The sequence below is a fragment of the Anopheles maculipalpis genome, chromosome 3RL (genome assembly GCF_943734695.1).
Source record: "Anopheles maculipalpis chromosome 3RL, idAnoMacuDA_375_x, whole genome shotgun sequence".
In the NCBI taxonomy this organism is placed as follows: Eukaryota; Metazoa; Arthropoda; class Insecta; order Diptera; family Culicidae; genus Anopheles; species Anopheles maculipalpis.
The window spans coordinates 87432073-87447309 of NC_064872.1; the positions used below are offsets into that span (position 1 = coordinate 87432073).

Here is a 15237-nt window from a genome sequence, read left to right on the forward strand (position 1 = left end):
GGGAGAGCACAGGCCAAAAACAGCATACATTAAAAAGCGAAATAAATTCAATTCCTCCTATAAAACGCCTTCTTTAAATGTGCGCACACCACACCACCACTGTATAAGGCGATCAACAGCAGCTAATAACGCACCGAACACACCAAAGCCCACGCAGAAAAAAACAGTTCACATTTGTCACGATGGCGTGGAATGACGGGAAGAATAAGAGGTAGAAACGTAAGAAACAAAGCGCAGCACACCACGGCACCATATCCAGCATTTCATTTAGCTGCTGACACTCTGATCAAAAGGGATAACCCTGCGAAATGTGCAATTTTCTCCCACAAACACACACACACACGTAGGCACGAACACAGAAGTATAAAATAAATTGAGCCTCCCAAAAGTCCCCAAAAGTAAGACAAAACGCTAGCTTTCACACACCTAGACAAAGCTTTATACTAATGTGGCACACGCACTTGCGCACATGCACACACACACACACACACTCCGATACACACAGAATTGATCTGGCTGTAGATGGACACAAGGCGCGACACGGAACGACTACAACAAACGGATACGGTCGATACAATGGTAAACTGAGTACTAAACGAGCAGCGGTCGGTTTCGATGCGTGCAGGCGCCTGCCCTTTCGCGAGAGTTACTTAGATGGTAACTCATCGCAACTGCGCGCGGTTTCGCTCTCTCTCTCTCTCCATTGCTCGCTCATCGATAGAAAATACCGCTCACACTAAACGCACCGACAACCAACAAGAAAAAAACAGCGTTTGACATTTTGAAAGCAGCAAAGAAAATAGCAAGAAACATGCAAACACACCAAAAAGGATATACCGAAAGGACCTGGAGGCATCCACTTACTCAGCATTTTACAGCAAGGCTTTCTAGGATTTTATCCTTAAAACCATATCTCCTTCCATTATCATCATACTTCCCTCCTGTTCGGTGCGAAGCGAAGGAAAAGCTTTCGCGCACATTCAAGCACAACAATAAAACGATTGCCCATCTACCCAGAACGCTTTCTTCGTGGCAAACGAGAAAAAAGAAAAGATTGACCGTAAAAGATGCTGCGCAACCTTTGCGGGATGAGTTCTCCTGTGTTCTTGGTTCAATAATTCTGGGAATTCTGGGATTTGATTCCGATGCAATACAACATCATCTGCTCATCGCATGGCCACCGAAGAAACTAGGTCACCAGTTTTGAAGGAACCGGTAATCCATTTGAAGTGTACATGCAACGGGTGTGTGTGTATGTACAACATAACCCTCCCCTCCCTCTGCCCCCTCAAAACCTCCCTCGCCAAGTCCATTAGCGAAGGCGATTAATTAGGCTAAACGACAGCAGATGCATTTCACTGCACCTTTTACGGTCCACAGCCGGTGGTTAAAAGGTTGCATAAGATTGATACGCCAGGATATATGCAGGGCCTACTGCTCTGCATCACCTAATGGAGATTTTATATCATTCCCAACGGTAAGGTAAATGATAGAATATCGTCTTCTTCTTGGGATGAGCGTGGCAAGTGACAACGACTATCGGATTGAAAGGGGCTCAAGGAGAGTATGCAATTTATCATCGTTGGTAGTATTGCATAGTATAAAACCTTTACTACGGGCTTTCAGTTGTTCTTTTTTTTTTTTTTGAAGAGCTCTATAAAATCTACTCAAAAGCAATAGTTAACCGATCGCAATCCTCTAAGTAATGCCAACTCTATAGATGAGTTGCTTAAACTGAAGTACGCTTTTATTGTCGATCAAAATTCTACAGTATAAAATGAAAATTATTCTTGGCTTATGCGAATATCATCTGTGATATCTCAGTGGATAGCTGGACGAATGGCTTTCCTTCAAAGCGCATGTCGAATATGCTTGTGAGAGGGCAACGCGGACTGCGGCAGCTATCTCGCGCATCATGCCGAACACCGCAGGACCCAGCAGCAGTAAACGCCGCCATCTAGCGACGGTGGCTACGTCAGCGTTACGGTACGTGGCCCCAGTGTGGGCAGATACCCTGAGCGTTACAACGTACCAGGAGAGGATCGGAAGGGTGCATAGGCTACTTGCTATACGGGTATCCTGTGCATACCGGACGATATCCTTGGAAGCAGTCGCGGTGATTGCGGGGATGGTGCCCACGTGCTTGTTGGTGGAGGAAGACGCTGAGTGCTATCGTCGGAAGGCGGCAGGAGGGGAGTGGAAGGCAGTTGGTGCTGGAATGCGGGCGATTGCAACGAAGCTGCAGACCATGTGGAGAGAAGAGCAGAGGCTGGCACGTTTTGGGCATTGACGACGGATTGAAGCCACTAACAACCCCCACTGGAAGTAAAGCCTTGCGGAAAATTCCCAGGTGTCGAGGAAATAGGTTTTAGTGGGTAAGAGCCCCACACTACCCTGTGTGTGGGGTGTCTTCTTGAAGATTTCCTCTCCGCGTCAAAATATAAAAAAAAAAACACACACACACACGCAATTATTCGCTCCCGCTTCCCACTCTCTAACCACGGTGTACACCTCGCCATCGAGCAATCGATGCTTATCGATGATAAATGTTTGCATTTTTTAACCATTTGTGGGTTTCAACGATCAGTTGATGAGTGTTCTTTTTCACTAAACAATGATTGGAAAAAATCCTCCAAAAGTGGTCAGAAAAAAGTAATCGGTTGATTGCTGCTGAGGTCAGTTAGCAGGCTCTTCGATCTATGACGCACCCAACAATCCAAGGACGTAATTCTTAGTGATAGACATGGGCAGGCGGATTTTTGTAACAAAGTCCTTCTTGTCTAGAATATTCTAAACCGGTTTGGAGTGATTCTCTGATTTAATTCTGGGTTATTTCACAATTTCTAAAAACTGTACGATAGTTGGCATCCTTTCCACTTTTTTATACGTTACTGCCATTCCAAAGACGCTAAGAAGCTGTTCTAAAGCTCAAAGCAAAAAAGCATAGCATAGCAGCTTCTTCCCTCAAGGATAAAATTCACAGTACGAACAAATCATCATTTTCAGTTCTTCTGGCTAGTTTGGTAACCTGGTTTGGCATTAATATTAGATTTAATGGAGACAATCGCCCCTAAAACTGAAATAAAAACTTTAGCATAAAGCCAAATGTTAATGCAATTTGTACAAATTTGTAACAAAGTACAGCTCATCACGCTTCTACAATACATTTGTTTGACATGCGGTTCGCTCGCCCCACTCTGACACGTATCGGACATTCAATTGCAAATCACGCACACCCTGCCCCAACAACGACGTTAATGTGACAGGTCCATTATAGGGCGTGATAGAGGCTTCGATCTAAAAATTGCACGTCGGCAAAAATTCCACCAAGGTGCCGGGCAAATATAATTTTATGGATTCGTTTACGGGGTCAAACTCTCGCAACAATGATTGTGTGCGTGTTTAACGTTAATCATTTTTATACCAAAATGATTCTTGCACTTATCGGGTCAGCTAAGATAGATTTGCCATTATAAGAATCGGAAGTTAAAGTTGCGTACAAAATTCTTCACAAACTGCCGACCTCTTTGGAATATTGGGTAGGATCCCTGGCAAATCCCTGACCGTAGGATCTCTGGCAAAAGACTACTTCTAGACTCTTTCTACCTTCAGAAATATTTCTCTCAATTCCTAGCTTTTCTCCTCCAAATATTGAGATTATGGAAACTTAACTCCTAGAAATCAAATTATGGATAAACTTAACTCCTTCTACAATTTCTACGCTATAACCGCAAGACGTCTTGAGCTGCCATGTATGACTGGATGATTTGTTGGTAGCTGCAAAATCTATACCTTCTGTGGGTTAAGATTTAATACAGATGTATAGAATAAGTGAGCTGCATTAAAATTTCCATAACAAAAGTTCTCCATTTTTTCATAATATGAATTTCATATGAGGACTAAAACAACGGAAAGTATTTGTCTGGCTTCATATTCTCGTCTAACAGCATAAAAAACGCATAGACTGTCTAGAGCGTCAAGAGAGACAACAGGATAATTAAAAAACAAGCATCCAACTTTGCCAACAAAAACCAAGCAGGACAGGAACAACCAAGCTCCCTTTTGCCATCTTTGCCAGCTCTGTTTCTGTTGCTCGAATGGTGCGTACAATTGAAAAGCAATTAGTAAGCTTCTTGTTGCCCTGAAGTACCGATGATAACACACAACGGCAACCCATTTTAAGCAGTGTGAGAATCCGTCGATCATCCCTTTCGCTGTTCAGAGGGCGCATACCGGGGTTCACCGTTGTCCTTGAGCGATTGCGTGATCATAACACAACCCAGCAAAGAAGGAAGAACCACCATGTGTCCACACGAAAAACTCCCCGCCGAGTGCCGAGTATTCCCTACGCGCCTGCAGACTCGTCGAAGCAATGCACTTTTCGGCGTGGTTCTGTATCAGGTAATTCGAGAGACGACAAAGGCAAGGATGCGCGAACCCTTTTAAAATACGCATTGTTACACTGCCAAAAACAGACGAGAGGCACCCTTTTTTGTCCGAGGTCACTATGCTACGCGATTTTTGCACAACTTGCTCGCTATCCATTTCTCGGTACCACAGGCAGGAAGGAATGGGATCGATGGCACAACAGGGCCATCAGAAAAACCGGTCAAAAAGCAAGAAAACTCATTAGAGAACCAATGTGCTTGAGAGTGTATATGTGTGCTTTAGACCAGGAACAATCCTTTGGCCAAAACCTTCCCATCGGCCCTGATTATATAGTGCATCGAGGGAATGTATGTTAGAATGCGCCAAGAAGAAGGACCTCGGTACGACCACCTTGAACCGTTCGGCCTGGAAGTCCGGTGGTAGCAGCAGCAGCAGCAGCAGCAGCAAGGTTAGATTGAAGCGAGTGTGTGTATTACACGGTGAAGCTTGGGCAAACAAATTGCAAAACAAACAAACCGGAAGTAAAACGCCAGGATGCAGTAAAAGCATTTTTGAACCCCCCACCCTTTTCACACAAACCTATATATGTGTGAGTGAGACAGTAAAAGAGGTTTCGATTCGGTGGGGGTTATAAAAGGCGTTATGCTGGGAGGTTAGGTGTTGTTTAAAATGTTCTCGCCAGTGGAAAATGCAAAGCGTGCCTTACTCTCGATTAAGCACACAACACACCGGAAAGGTCGCATTTAATGTGCTTTTTTTAATGTTTTCTGCTTCATTTCATCATCCCACCGCCCCCATCCAGGAACAGGGAAGAAACCGATCAAAGTGTGTAAACCTGTTTCGCTGAGTTCGTTTATGTTTATAACATCTCTAGCAAATATCCTTTGCGTTGAAGTAGGGCGAAAGGATGTGTTACCGTGGTTGCTATGTTTTATGGCGGTTTGCACAGTTCAGTTAACCGAACTGTGTTTGAAAAGTTTGACAATGGGAAGGAGTGAAATTTTGTGGCAAATCACGGAGGAGAAAAATCAAACAAAAATTAAGAAAAACAAACCGATAAAGAAAAGGATATGTTGAACGGGGGGGATGGATAAAGGTGTTGCTGTCCTGATAAGACCAGTCTCTCTGTGTGTATGTGTGTGGGTTTGTAATGTTATTTACATAATAACATCTCAACAGTGTGTAACGCACACGTAATGTGGAGTTAATACTTACTCGTCTCCTGGAAAGGCTGCACACAAAGGAAGCGCACGACCTCACAGAGATGGCGATAGTAGGAGCGAACACGAGAAATAGGACCGACGAATCCTCGCGCACTGGGATGGGTGGTAGTATAAAAGCACACCACGTTTACTACACAATCGTGCAATAAACCACAAAATTTCGTTCTCTCACACGCGACGATTGTGTGTGTGTTTGTGTGTTACTATTTTTCTTTGCCACAGCCTACTACAAAATCACTTCCGGTTTGATGCACCTTTCGCTGGTAGGAAATAACGCAATGCACACACACACTCACGCACGGGGCACATGCACTCGCTAGGACACAAACACGGGGCACTTTTCAGCACGCACGCACAAGAAGCACATCAAAAGGCGCGCACACACACACATACACAATACACAACACTACCAAACACGGCCACTAGGATATTTGATCGCTGTGTGCAAAGGGAAGACACAAAGAAAAATTTAAAAAAATTATAATAAAGAGAGTACTACTAATCTGTGATTGGAAAAATTTAACTCGATCTGTGTTGATTTAACCCTTTTTTTGTTCTGCTAACTTCTCCTTTTTTCTGTTACGCACTTTTTAGCCAGTGTCACGCACGTTTTCCCTTGTGAAGTGTTAGCACGGAAGTGACAGCGAAACTCCCACTCACGCGCGTTCACTGCACACCGGAGAGAGCGTGGAAAATTGCTCAATTTTCCCGTTTTTTTTTGCCTAGCTTGGCAGTTTTTCCTTGTCCGCGCGCGTCCCGTATTTTGATACTCTCGTTGCTTTTTCCTCTCTCTCTCACTCGCTCTCGTTCTCTGTCTAATGCACATGCACGCACACACTACTTCGGACTACTAAATTGAGAAGATTTTTATCGCTAGTCGATGGGATGATGAAAGAGAAAGCAATTACGATAGGAGAGCAACGACAGAGAGAACGAGAGAGAGAGAGAGAAAGAGATAGAGAGAGCGAGAGAGAGAGAGTGAATGAGTTGGAAAAATAGCTGATAAAAATTCGTTCTCACATGCATGTGCGTGCGTGCGTGTAGAAAATTGGTTAATTTGTAGCTGGACAATGAACGGAAACTAATAAAATAGCAAAAGGATGAAGACGACAAATCGAATACAAAAAGCGAAATAAACACACGAGTTTCTTGCTTTTTCATCACAAAAACAATTAAAAGCCCCTCTGCGTATCTAAAGCAAGTGCACGCGTTGTGTGTGATGTCAAAAATAGTGACATCGAGCGACCGTATGAATAGAAGAAGAAGCACATTGCACACTGCCGCCATTCTTTTTGCTGAAACAAAAAGCACACACGCACGCACACTAAGTACAATGAGCTGGGGGCCAGCCATACTAAATGAATGCCCGTTTTTTGCATTGGGTTTTTTTTTCTCTTACAAACAGCGACCACGTTTTGAGTAAAGTTTTTTCGCAGAGGCCAGTCACTATGGATGCAAATTCTAAAAAAACACTTGTTTTTCACGCTTCGCACAAACGCACAAGGGAAGACACAGCTGATGCGATATATAATGTGTGGTACAACTTGGACAGCAAAATTCTCACTACACCACAGATCGAACAATTCGCACCAAGAGAAAAGCACGGTGTGTCGTGCTAGACAAAACTTGACCGAGTACACCTTTCGAGTTGGATCGGTGCGTTTCGATGTACGAGAGGTATAAGAGAAAGAGAGCAAAAGATGCTGAGACAGAAAGAAAGAGAGAGACCCTTTCACACCTACCAAGCGGGTAAACAGAAAGAGAGACACGATTTCGTGCAGTGCTTGGCTCTGTACGCAAATATGCAGCAATCTTCACTACAAAAGGGGATTTTCGTAGAAAAGATATGCATCTATGTTGGAAATCCTTCTTCGCTTTAATGACAATAATATGAGAAAAACTACACCTTCACGACACGCACACTTTACCGTTGTGAATTCCGAGCACGAACAAAATTAGGCCACTGCAGGAGTTATTCGATTTGCACAGACCAGAACGGGCAATAGACGAAACAGCTGAGTGCACTTTCCACGAATGCTCACGCGGGGCTGCCTTTTGTTTACTCTCTGCGTTTCTCAGTATCACCGCGCACAATGGGGCTGCCCGTGTGGTATGCTTTAAATGACAGCAGGGGTTTAAATTTGGGATTTAAATCGCTTTTTTATTGTTCGGTTTGGTGGTACTTTCCGGGTTCTAGTTCCACGAAATCGAATCATTTTTTACGATTTACATTTTATTACACTTTTTATAAAAGCTAAATGAGGTAAACAGTATATTTTGGAAGAAAAATATATGGAAAGATTGCCATTTTTGTAAGACATTTTTTGTACAGCACTGTACCATCATGAAATGTGAAAATGAATCAATGAGCTACTGGTAGATATTTTTTCAAGTAAAAGACAAATATCATAAATTCCAAAAGCCAAGAAAAGCTTGCATTCATCGAATAGCATTCAATTTTGTGATCAAATTAGGTTTGATGCATCGTAAACAATTTTCTGGTTTTTGACCAAATACTGCGTCCCAACCCCAGTGTGGTTATGTTTTGATGCGTAGACGTCAAAGCCACCCCTCGACGTTTCCCACATAGCTGTCAGTGTGTGCGTATGTGTGTGTCTATTCGCGATCAAAGTTTTGATGTCTGGCTTTCCCTGCGGCCGTATTTTCGTTACGTTTCCCTGTGCTGTATGTGATGTAAACGCTCATTTTTGTCCCGTCCCTGTGTGTATCGTCCTTGTAAGTAATCGGCGTTGTTAGTTGTAAGCAAAAAAGGAAGGCTCGAAAGACATCGCCCAGAAGGGAAAAGGTTACAACAAACCCCCCCCTACCTTAAACAAGACAACCCTCTGCTCGTGGAGAGTGCGAGCAGTAGGCGCTGGTTGGTACAGAAGGCAGGGAAAAGCCTAGAAGGTGCTGCAACCAACAACACACTCTGCCAGCAGCCGAAAAGCGAAGAAGAGGTCTTGCGACGCGACACGCGGTATCAGCAAAGCAGCAAGCCAACTTCATGGCAGAACGACGTTCGGGCGGCTCGAGCCGCAACAATTTCACCGAGGAGAAAAGCTCCGCCGACACGCCACCAATGTCACGGTTGTTTATCATCTGCAGCAAGAGCGTAACCGAGGAAAATCTGCGCGAACAGTTCGACAAGTTTGGCGACATCGAGGAAATATGGATCGTCAAGGATCGGTCAACGGGCGAAGGAAAAGGTATCTGCCAAAATGTGCTCGTGTGTGTGTAGATGAAGCGTGGCCGCGCAATTGTTTCTATGCACCCGTGTGTGCATGTATGTGTGCATGTGTGCATTTGTCGCTACCTTTTAGTTAGAGGGTGCTTTTTCGCTAACTTGGGGTGTGTGAAAACTGTACCATACAATGCGCGCATATTGATGTAATGGAAGAACAATTGGCTATAGTGCACCCCATAAAACCTGTTTCTGGTACAAGCTATAAAAGCAATGTAGCGTTACGAGGATGGTTTCGGAAAAATGGAACCACTTACAAGACAGTTTTCACGTTGGACACATTTTGTCGCTTTTCGCTTTCGCTTGCTACCACCCTCCTACAGGCGCATACATACACACACACATGCAAACACACGAAACTATTTCGCATTCACCCCACCGGTTATTGGGTGTCTTGCTCCTTTGCACCGGTTTACTACGATTCAAATCTATAATCTCTCTCTTTTTTTCTTCCCCGCTCGCTAGGTGTTGCCTACATCAAGTATGCAAAAACGTCCGACGCGGCACGCGCGCTCGAGGAGATGAATGGCAAATGTGTCGGGGACAATACGCGCCCAATCAAGGTGCTGGTCGCTGCGAACCGGCAGCAAGGTTCTCGCAAGCAGACCGAAAACGAGGAGGAAAAGTACCTCCGACTGTTCGTCATCATCCCGAAGGACATGACGGAGGATGCGCTCCGGGAGGAGTTTGGCAAGTATGGGACGGTCGATCTGGTGACGATTATCCGTGACAAGGTGACGAAGGAGGGCAAAGGCTTTGCGTACGTCAAGTTTGGACGGTTCCTGCACGCGGCGCAAGCGTTCGAAGGATGTGATCCGAAGTATAAGGCAGTGTTTGCGGAACCGAAACCACCGCGCAATGCGTCCGTGTCTTCGAACGAAAACTTTGCTAGTTTCGAACGAAAGCAGGGCGGCGGTGGTGGGGGTGGTGGCGGCGGCGGTGTAGGAGGTGGTGGTGGAGGTAGCTCCGGGGCTGGTGTGTTCGGGAGTGTTGTAAACAGTGCGAACGGATTCACCGACGATCGTCGGGTTGGCCCGGGTGGCGTCGGAGGGGGTGGTGGTGGAGGTGGCGGTGGTGGTGGTGGTGGTGGAGCAGGTGCAATGATGGGCTTTGCCGCGATGGGTGGCAACGATAGGCGAACTGGGGCGGGAGGGGCGGTAGATAGACGCGGAGGGGGCAATGATTTCGGTGCATTCAGTGGATACGGTGCGGGTGCTAACAATGCGATGGTTCCGAATGGGAACGAAACGATGCTGACTGTACTGTGCAGCCCCGTGCTGAATCAGGACCAGCTGTGGCGACTTTTCGATATCATTCCCGGGTTGGACTATTGCCAGATAAACAATGATTTCAGTAAGTAGAAAAAAAACCTACACATGGGTTTCCTGAGGACAAACAAAAAACTTAAATGCTCACATTAAAAAAAAAATGCGCGATTGAATATTCACAGTAATGGTTCTATTTTTCCACAGACAATCGCAACGTGACGGCCACGGTCGTATACAACAACAGCCAGTCGGCAATGTACGCCCGGGACAAGATTCACGGCCTAGAGTATCCTCCTGGCGAACGGCTCATCATACGGCTCGGACACGAAACGGTTGGCACGATGGGCGGAGGTGTTGGAGTTGGCAGCGGTGTAGGGGTTGGCGGAGGAGTGGTGGAACCATTCAACGGAAGTGGTATGGGTGCCGGTAACCGGGGTGGAGTAATGCCGGTCGATCCGACGCTGGCGGCACGTACCGGGGCGCCGCTAACCACGCCTGTTTCTTCCTGTTCCCTCGCCGTAGATCGTGAGGCGGCGTTTTGCAGCGTGCCACTGCCACCACCACAGCCGATGGCAAACGCCAATGCGGAGGTTGCCCAGCGTTGCTTTATCGTGTGCATTCCGACGGCGCTGCCGACGAGCGTGCTGAAGCAAACGTTCTGTCGATTCGGTGATCTGATCGATGTGTATCTCCTACCGAACAAGAACTGTGGTTACGCCAAGTACGCGTCCGAGGAGTCGGCCAAGAAGGCGATCAAGCTGCTGCACGGTGCGGACATTTTGAACGTCCGGTTGAAGGTGCGTTTTTACTTTACAGCACTAGCGATCCGGGAAGGTTTACATTGTCTTTTTTGCCCCCGTTTGTAGGTCCTGGAAGCCGAAGAACCATCGAACGATCGACGGAAAAGGATGCGTCACGATGAGCGTATGGAAAATGAGTAAAGGCACCCTTTATAAGCAATTTGGAGCTAATGGAGGAAAGCAGTTGAGATTTGTACAGAAAAGCTCATACAAACAGGTAAACTTTTACACTTTTTATTGGTGTGTTTTGATAACTATCTCATGTTTAAATCAAGTGAATGATAACAACATGTCCAGGATTTGAGGAGATTCAAAGGACATGATGCGTACTTTTGCGTCCGATCGTGTGATATATTATACATTCCCATATCCATTATCGATACAGTGGTATCGTGTTTGTTTGTGATATAACATCAATCACTGTATTTAATGTATTGTATGGCCAAATTTCACTCTCTTAACAACCACTATCACTAGTCAGAACCTGAACTTGCGAATGTCCGTTCTGTGTAAATTTTAGACAATGCTCATGATGTATAAAGCATTAATCCTTCACCGTAGACGTTTGGAACTGATCAACAGATTTATATTTGCCACAAAAAAATCTTAAAAACTGTGATTTCTAAAAGACATTCTTCCAAAACTTGTTAGACTCAAGAGATTTTGGTAGAATGCGATACAAATAAATTCGTTTGCTACAATTTTTGCGCTTCGTATGTGCGATCAGTTGGGACGTTTTAATGACCCTTTTCTTACAAACTAATTACTACGGCATTTCATATGACATGTGAAACATATTTGGCTGTTGTTTTAGGAAAATCATGAAAATGATCTCATTCCACTTCATAATATGTGTTTTTAATTTAAACAACCAATTTAATCGTTTAGATATTTAGTTCATTTAAATATTGAACCATATTTTAAACTCATTTATTGATGATCATTATGTACAAATTAAATAAGACAACAGCTAAGAGAATAACAGGTAATCATCGATCGAACGCTCGCTGTACATCTCTACTGGCTTGCTTTTTTCTTATACCTTCACTACATTATGGCTCTATGTATGGTTGTAATGCATTAAGTTATATTTTTCGTTTCCGTTTTGTTTTATCGCACTTGTGCCGTTAATTTTAGCCGACTTTCTTAACACATCTAACTAATTTGTTTTCCACAGAATTCATACACTACATTTAACGCAAAGAAAAGAGACGCACTGAACAAACCGGTACAGAGAACGAGCAAAAAACGAGAGAGAGAAAAAAACAAGAATAACGAACTAAACGAGCATACGATAATGGTACTGTTACTGTAGCATACCTATAGCTTACTTTACTTGAATAATATAACTACCAAGAAGGCAAGAACAAAACAAAACCCGAACCCTCCAGAAGTCCTACACTACCAACTACTAGAACTGGACCTATCTGAACGTGCACGAAGAAAACGGCTGGACATAAAATGAAAAAAAAAAAAACAACAAACGCTGCATAGTACTGTACGCAAGCTGGCACGCGAGGACACACTAGAAATCTGAATTCACAACCAAAAAAAAAAACACAAAGAAACATCTACCCATTAGACAACCAGATGAAGCGCGTGTTTTACACTATTCGAACCAGGAAAAAAACTACGTGACGATGTGTTCCCGTCCTAGTGTGTTGCTACGACAACCCGCAAAAAAACACGGACGACTACAAGCATTCTTTCTCACCCTTTTCATTCTTTATCTACTTGGAAACGGTGGATCGATGCGATGGACGAAGATCTTCCACTGCTTGCTTCTGCTCTCTTATTCTGTCCCTTATACCTGTCCCGGACACTTCTGGACACTGTCTACTGGACAGCACGAACGAACCCCCGACACTTAACTGCGTTGTAGGGACAGCAAAACCCGGAACAGAATCACATACTGTTGCATCACAATCGTTACGAATCTTTACCGCGCTATCACACACTACTGTTATCATCATCATTCCTTCCCCTCATTTCTTGAGTCTGCACGATCATCACGAACACGATGCGGTCAGTACGCGGGGCCTACCAACAGCAGAGTACTATCGTGACCACAGCAATACTTTACGACGCAGTGTGGAGAATATATGGAGAGGAACCATTGGGAAGAACTGAACTCTGCAAGCGCAGGACATACTGGATAGTAATGGGACCGACTACCGATATTCTATGACCACTAAAAAAGAACTAAGAAGCGATAAAGGATACAAACTAATGGACGTTGGAAACCTGCGCAAGTCAAACTCAACCCGAAACAACTGGGACACGCTAAGCTTTGTGTTCTTGCCCCAGGCACACAGTACACATTACAAAACGAACCAAGGACGAACGAAGACAATCCGTTTCTTTCGTGCTTCAGTAGTGTGGTTATGGGCAAGGAAGACGTTCGGCATGAAGTCGGCCAGACAAAACGCCTATCAATGGACATGATGGAGGAGCGTACTTGAAGAAGACTGATGACGACATACACGGCCTGTTACGGAAGATACGGTTTCGATGGACATCTCCTTACATGACAACTGATACTGTTAGGCACTACTACTGTTTTAGTTATGCTTTGAGTGAATGTGTTTTAGCCATTTATTGTTTTGCCTCATTGAACGTAACATCTGTCCGGTTCCTGTGAGCTTCAGGAAATTAGTATATCTTCTTTTTAAGTCTTAAAGTGAACCTTTCTTGTTTCTATAGATGATCTGGTCTTTCTCACAGTACCATGTTGAAAGGGAAAGTTTCTTTAATGTTTTTTTTTTTTGCGGTACAAAGTACTAAGTTCTCTACGAAAAGTTAGACTAATTCATATAGCGACTGTGTGTGAGCAATTACTCATATATAACATGTGTGTCTAATCTTTGGGATTTTTAGCCTCTAATAGTTCGAATCCCTAGAATCATTCGCAGTAGCCAGTAATAAGTAGAAAATGGAAAATTTTCTTATACAGCAACACGACAAAAAACTTACTGTCCAATCAGTAATTCAACCGCAAATAATGCTTAAATCCTCTTTTTCTGTTACCTGTGTCCTTGGGCTGTATAATTATTCTTTTGCTTACAAAAGCAGCATTGCGAGAGAGTTTTAGTTACGCACAAGACCCAACGGTGAGATTATTAGGAACGCCAAAAGACGATACTATGGACATTAGAGATTTCCTATAACCCCAATCAAGTATCAAGTACGAACAAATCGGTTAAAATGAGTAGTACTAAAAAATGCGCTAGAGTGTAGAGTTTATAGAGATTATCGGCAACACGTTCGCCGGCGTATAGCCAAAAACCATTTGCTAAGGAAGCTAAATTGATGATAGCTTGAACTGTTTTTTAGGATAGCTTTTATTTTCTTTAATTTTGCACCCTTTTTTAATTGTCTTCTCTCCTTCACAAATTTTAATTCCTCATGACGAGCCGCCATCGTTGAACGCCACGATAGCGGCGTGTAGCATATTCTTCGACCCCGTTTGAAGCACATTTTTGTATATGTTTTTTTCTCATTTTAATATTGACCATTAGTATAGCTCTTTTCCGCTCGGAGTCAGTGTATATGTGCCGGAGACAGTGCTGCTTTATGCTAAATCGTAAATAAGTATAGTGTATGTGTGTGTGTATGTTTGCCATCTTTTTTCACTAATAATCTTTTTAATTATAATGACTCGCACCACATGAGCAATTCAAAACTCCGAGACCAGCTGTGGTTTCCATACCACTGTAACACGATAGGATTCATGCAAAACATAAAGATGATGATGGTATCTGGTACAGTGTTCCTGTGGGCATTACTGATATCGTCATCACCAACAAGGATTGCCTATTACTACCATTACTACCTAGCTTAGCTTGTGTTTGCTTTTCCCCGGTTCCTCTTGAGTAACAAACATTTTACCATGCACACCCTTTAGGTACGAATGCCAACAGGCCACGGAATTGTTCTATAATTTTGATTTTTTTTTTTTAATCCGTATAGTTTGTAAGTTGTGTAGTATGTAAGATACATTTTTTTTTGCGGTCGAGTCTCTCTACATAAGTGTGCATGCGCATCCGGATTATGCGATCGATCGAGTGTGAACTTTATCGTGTGGTGCAGGTGAAATCAGGAGGATCAGGATTGCGCGATCCTCTTCCGTATGTCCGTACATTTTATTTTACCATTTTTGCAAACTTGGTATAGACTCAGTGTTTAAAAGCTGGTTTAAAAAATCCATTTTTCGTGCGATTACTTTCACACAAGATACATTACGGAAACGTCGATAATCAAACGCGATATGGTTGGTTCGAAGTGTTCGAATCGAATGAATGAGTGTGACATGC

General features: G+C 43.8%; 3 protein-coding genes across 4 annotated transcripts in view; 1 reads left to right on the plus strand and 2 right to left on the minus strand.

Annotated features, from left to right (window-relative positions):
- Positions 1–15237, minus strand: part of LOC126562569 (protein lifeguard 1-like) — a 400503-nt gene that overhangs the window by 299629 nt on the left and 85637 nt on the right. The window lies entirely within an intron of this gene.
- LOC126561924 (protein LSM14 homolog B) overlaps positions 1–15237 on the minus strand; it is a 204641-nt gene that overhangs the window by 16603 nt on the left and 172801 nt on the right. The window lies entirely within an intron of this gene.
- Positions 8620–11085, plus strand: LOC126561917 (RNA-binding protein 45). 2 transcript variants are annotated; one of them, XM_050218286.1, is made up of 5 exons: positions 8620–8821; positions 9322–10209; positions 10329–10538; positions 10647–10921; positions 10991–11079. In XM_050218286.1, exons 1-5 carry the CDS (start codon positions 8620–8622, stop codon positions 11063–11065), a joined length of 1650 nt encoding a protein of 549 aa, XP_050074243.1. In that variant the 3' UTR covers positions 11066–11079. The 2 variants fall into 2 exon arrangements, with proteins under 2 accessions (XP_050074243.1, XP_050074242.1); XM_050218285.1 differs by having other exon boundaries at positions 10329–10921; positions 10991–11085.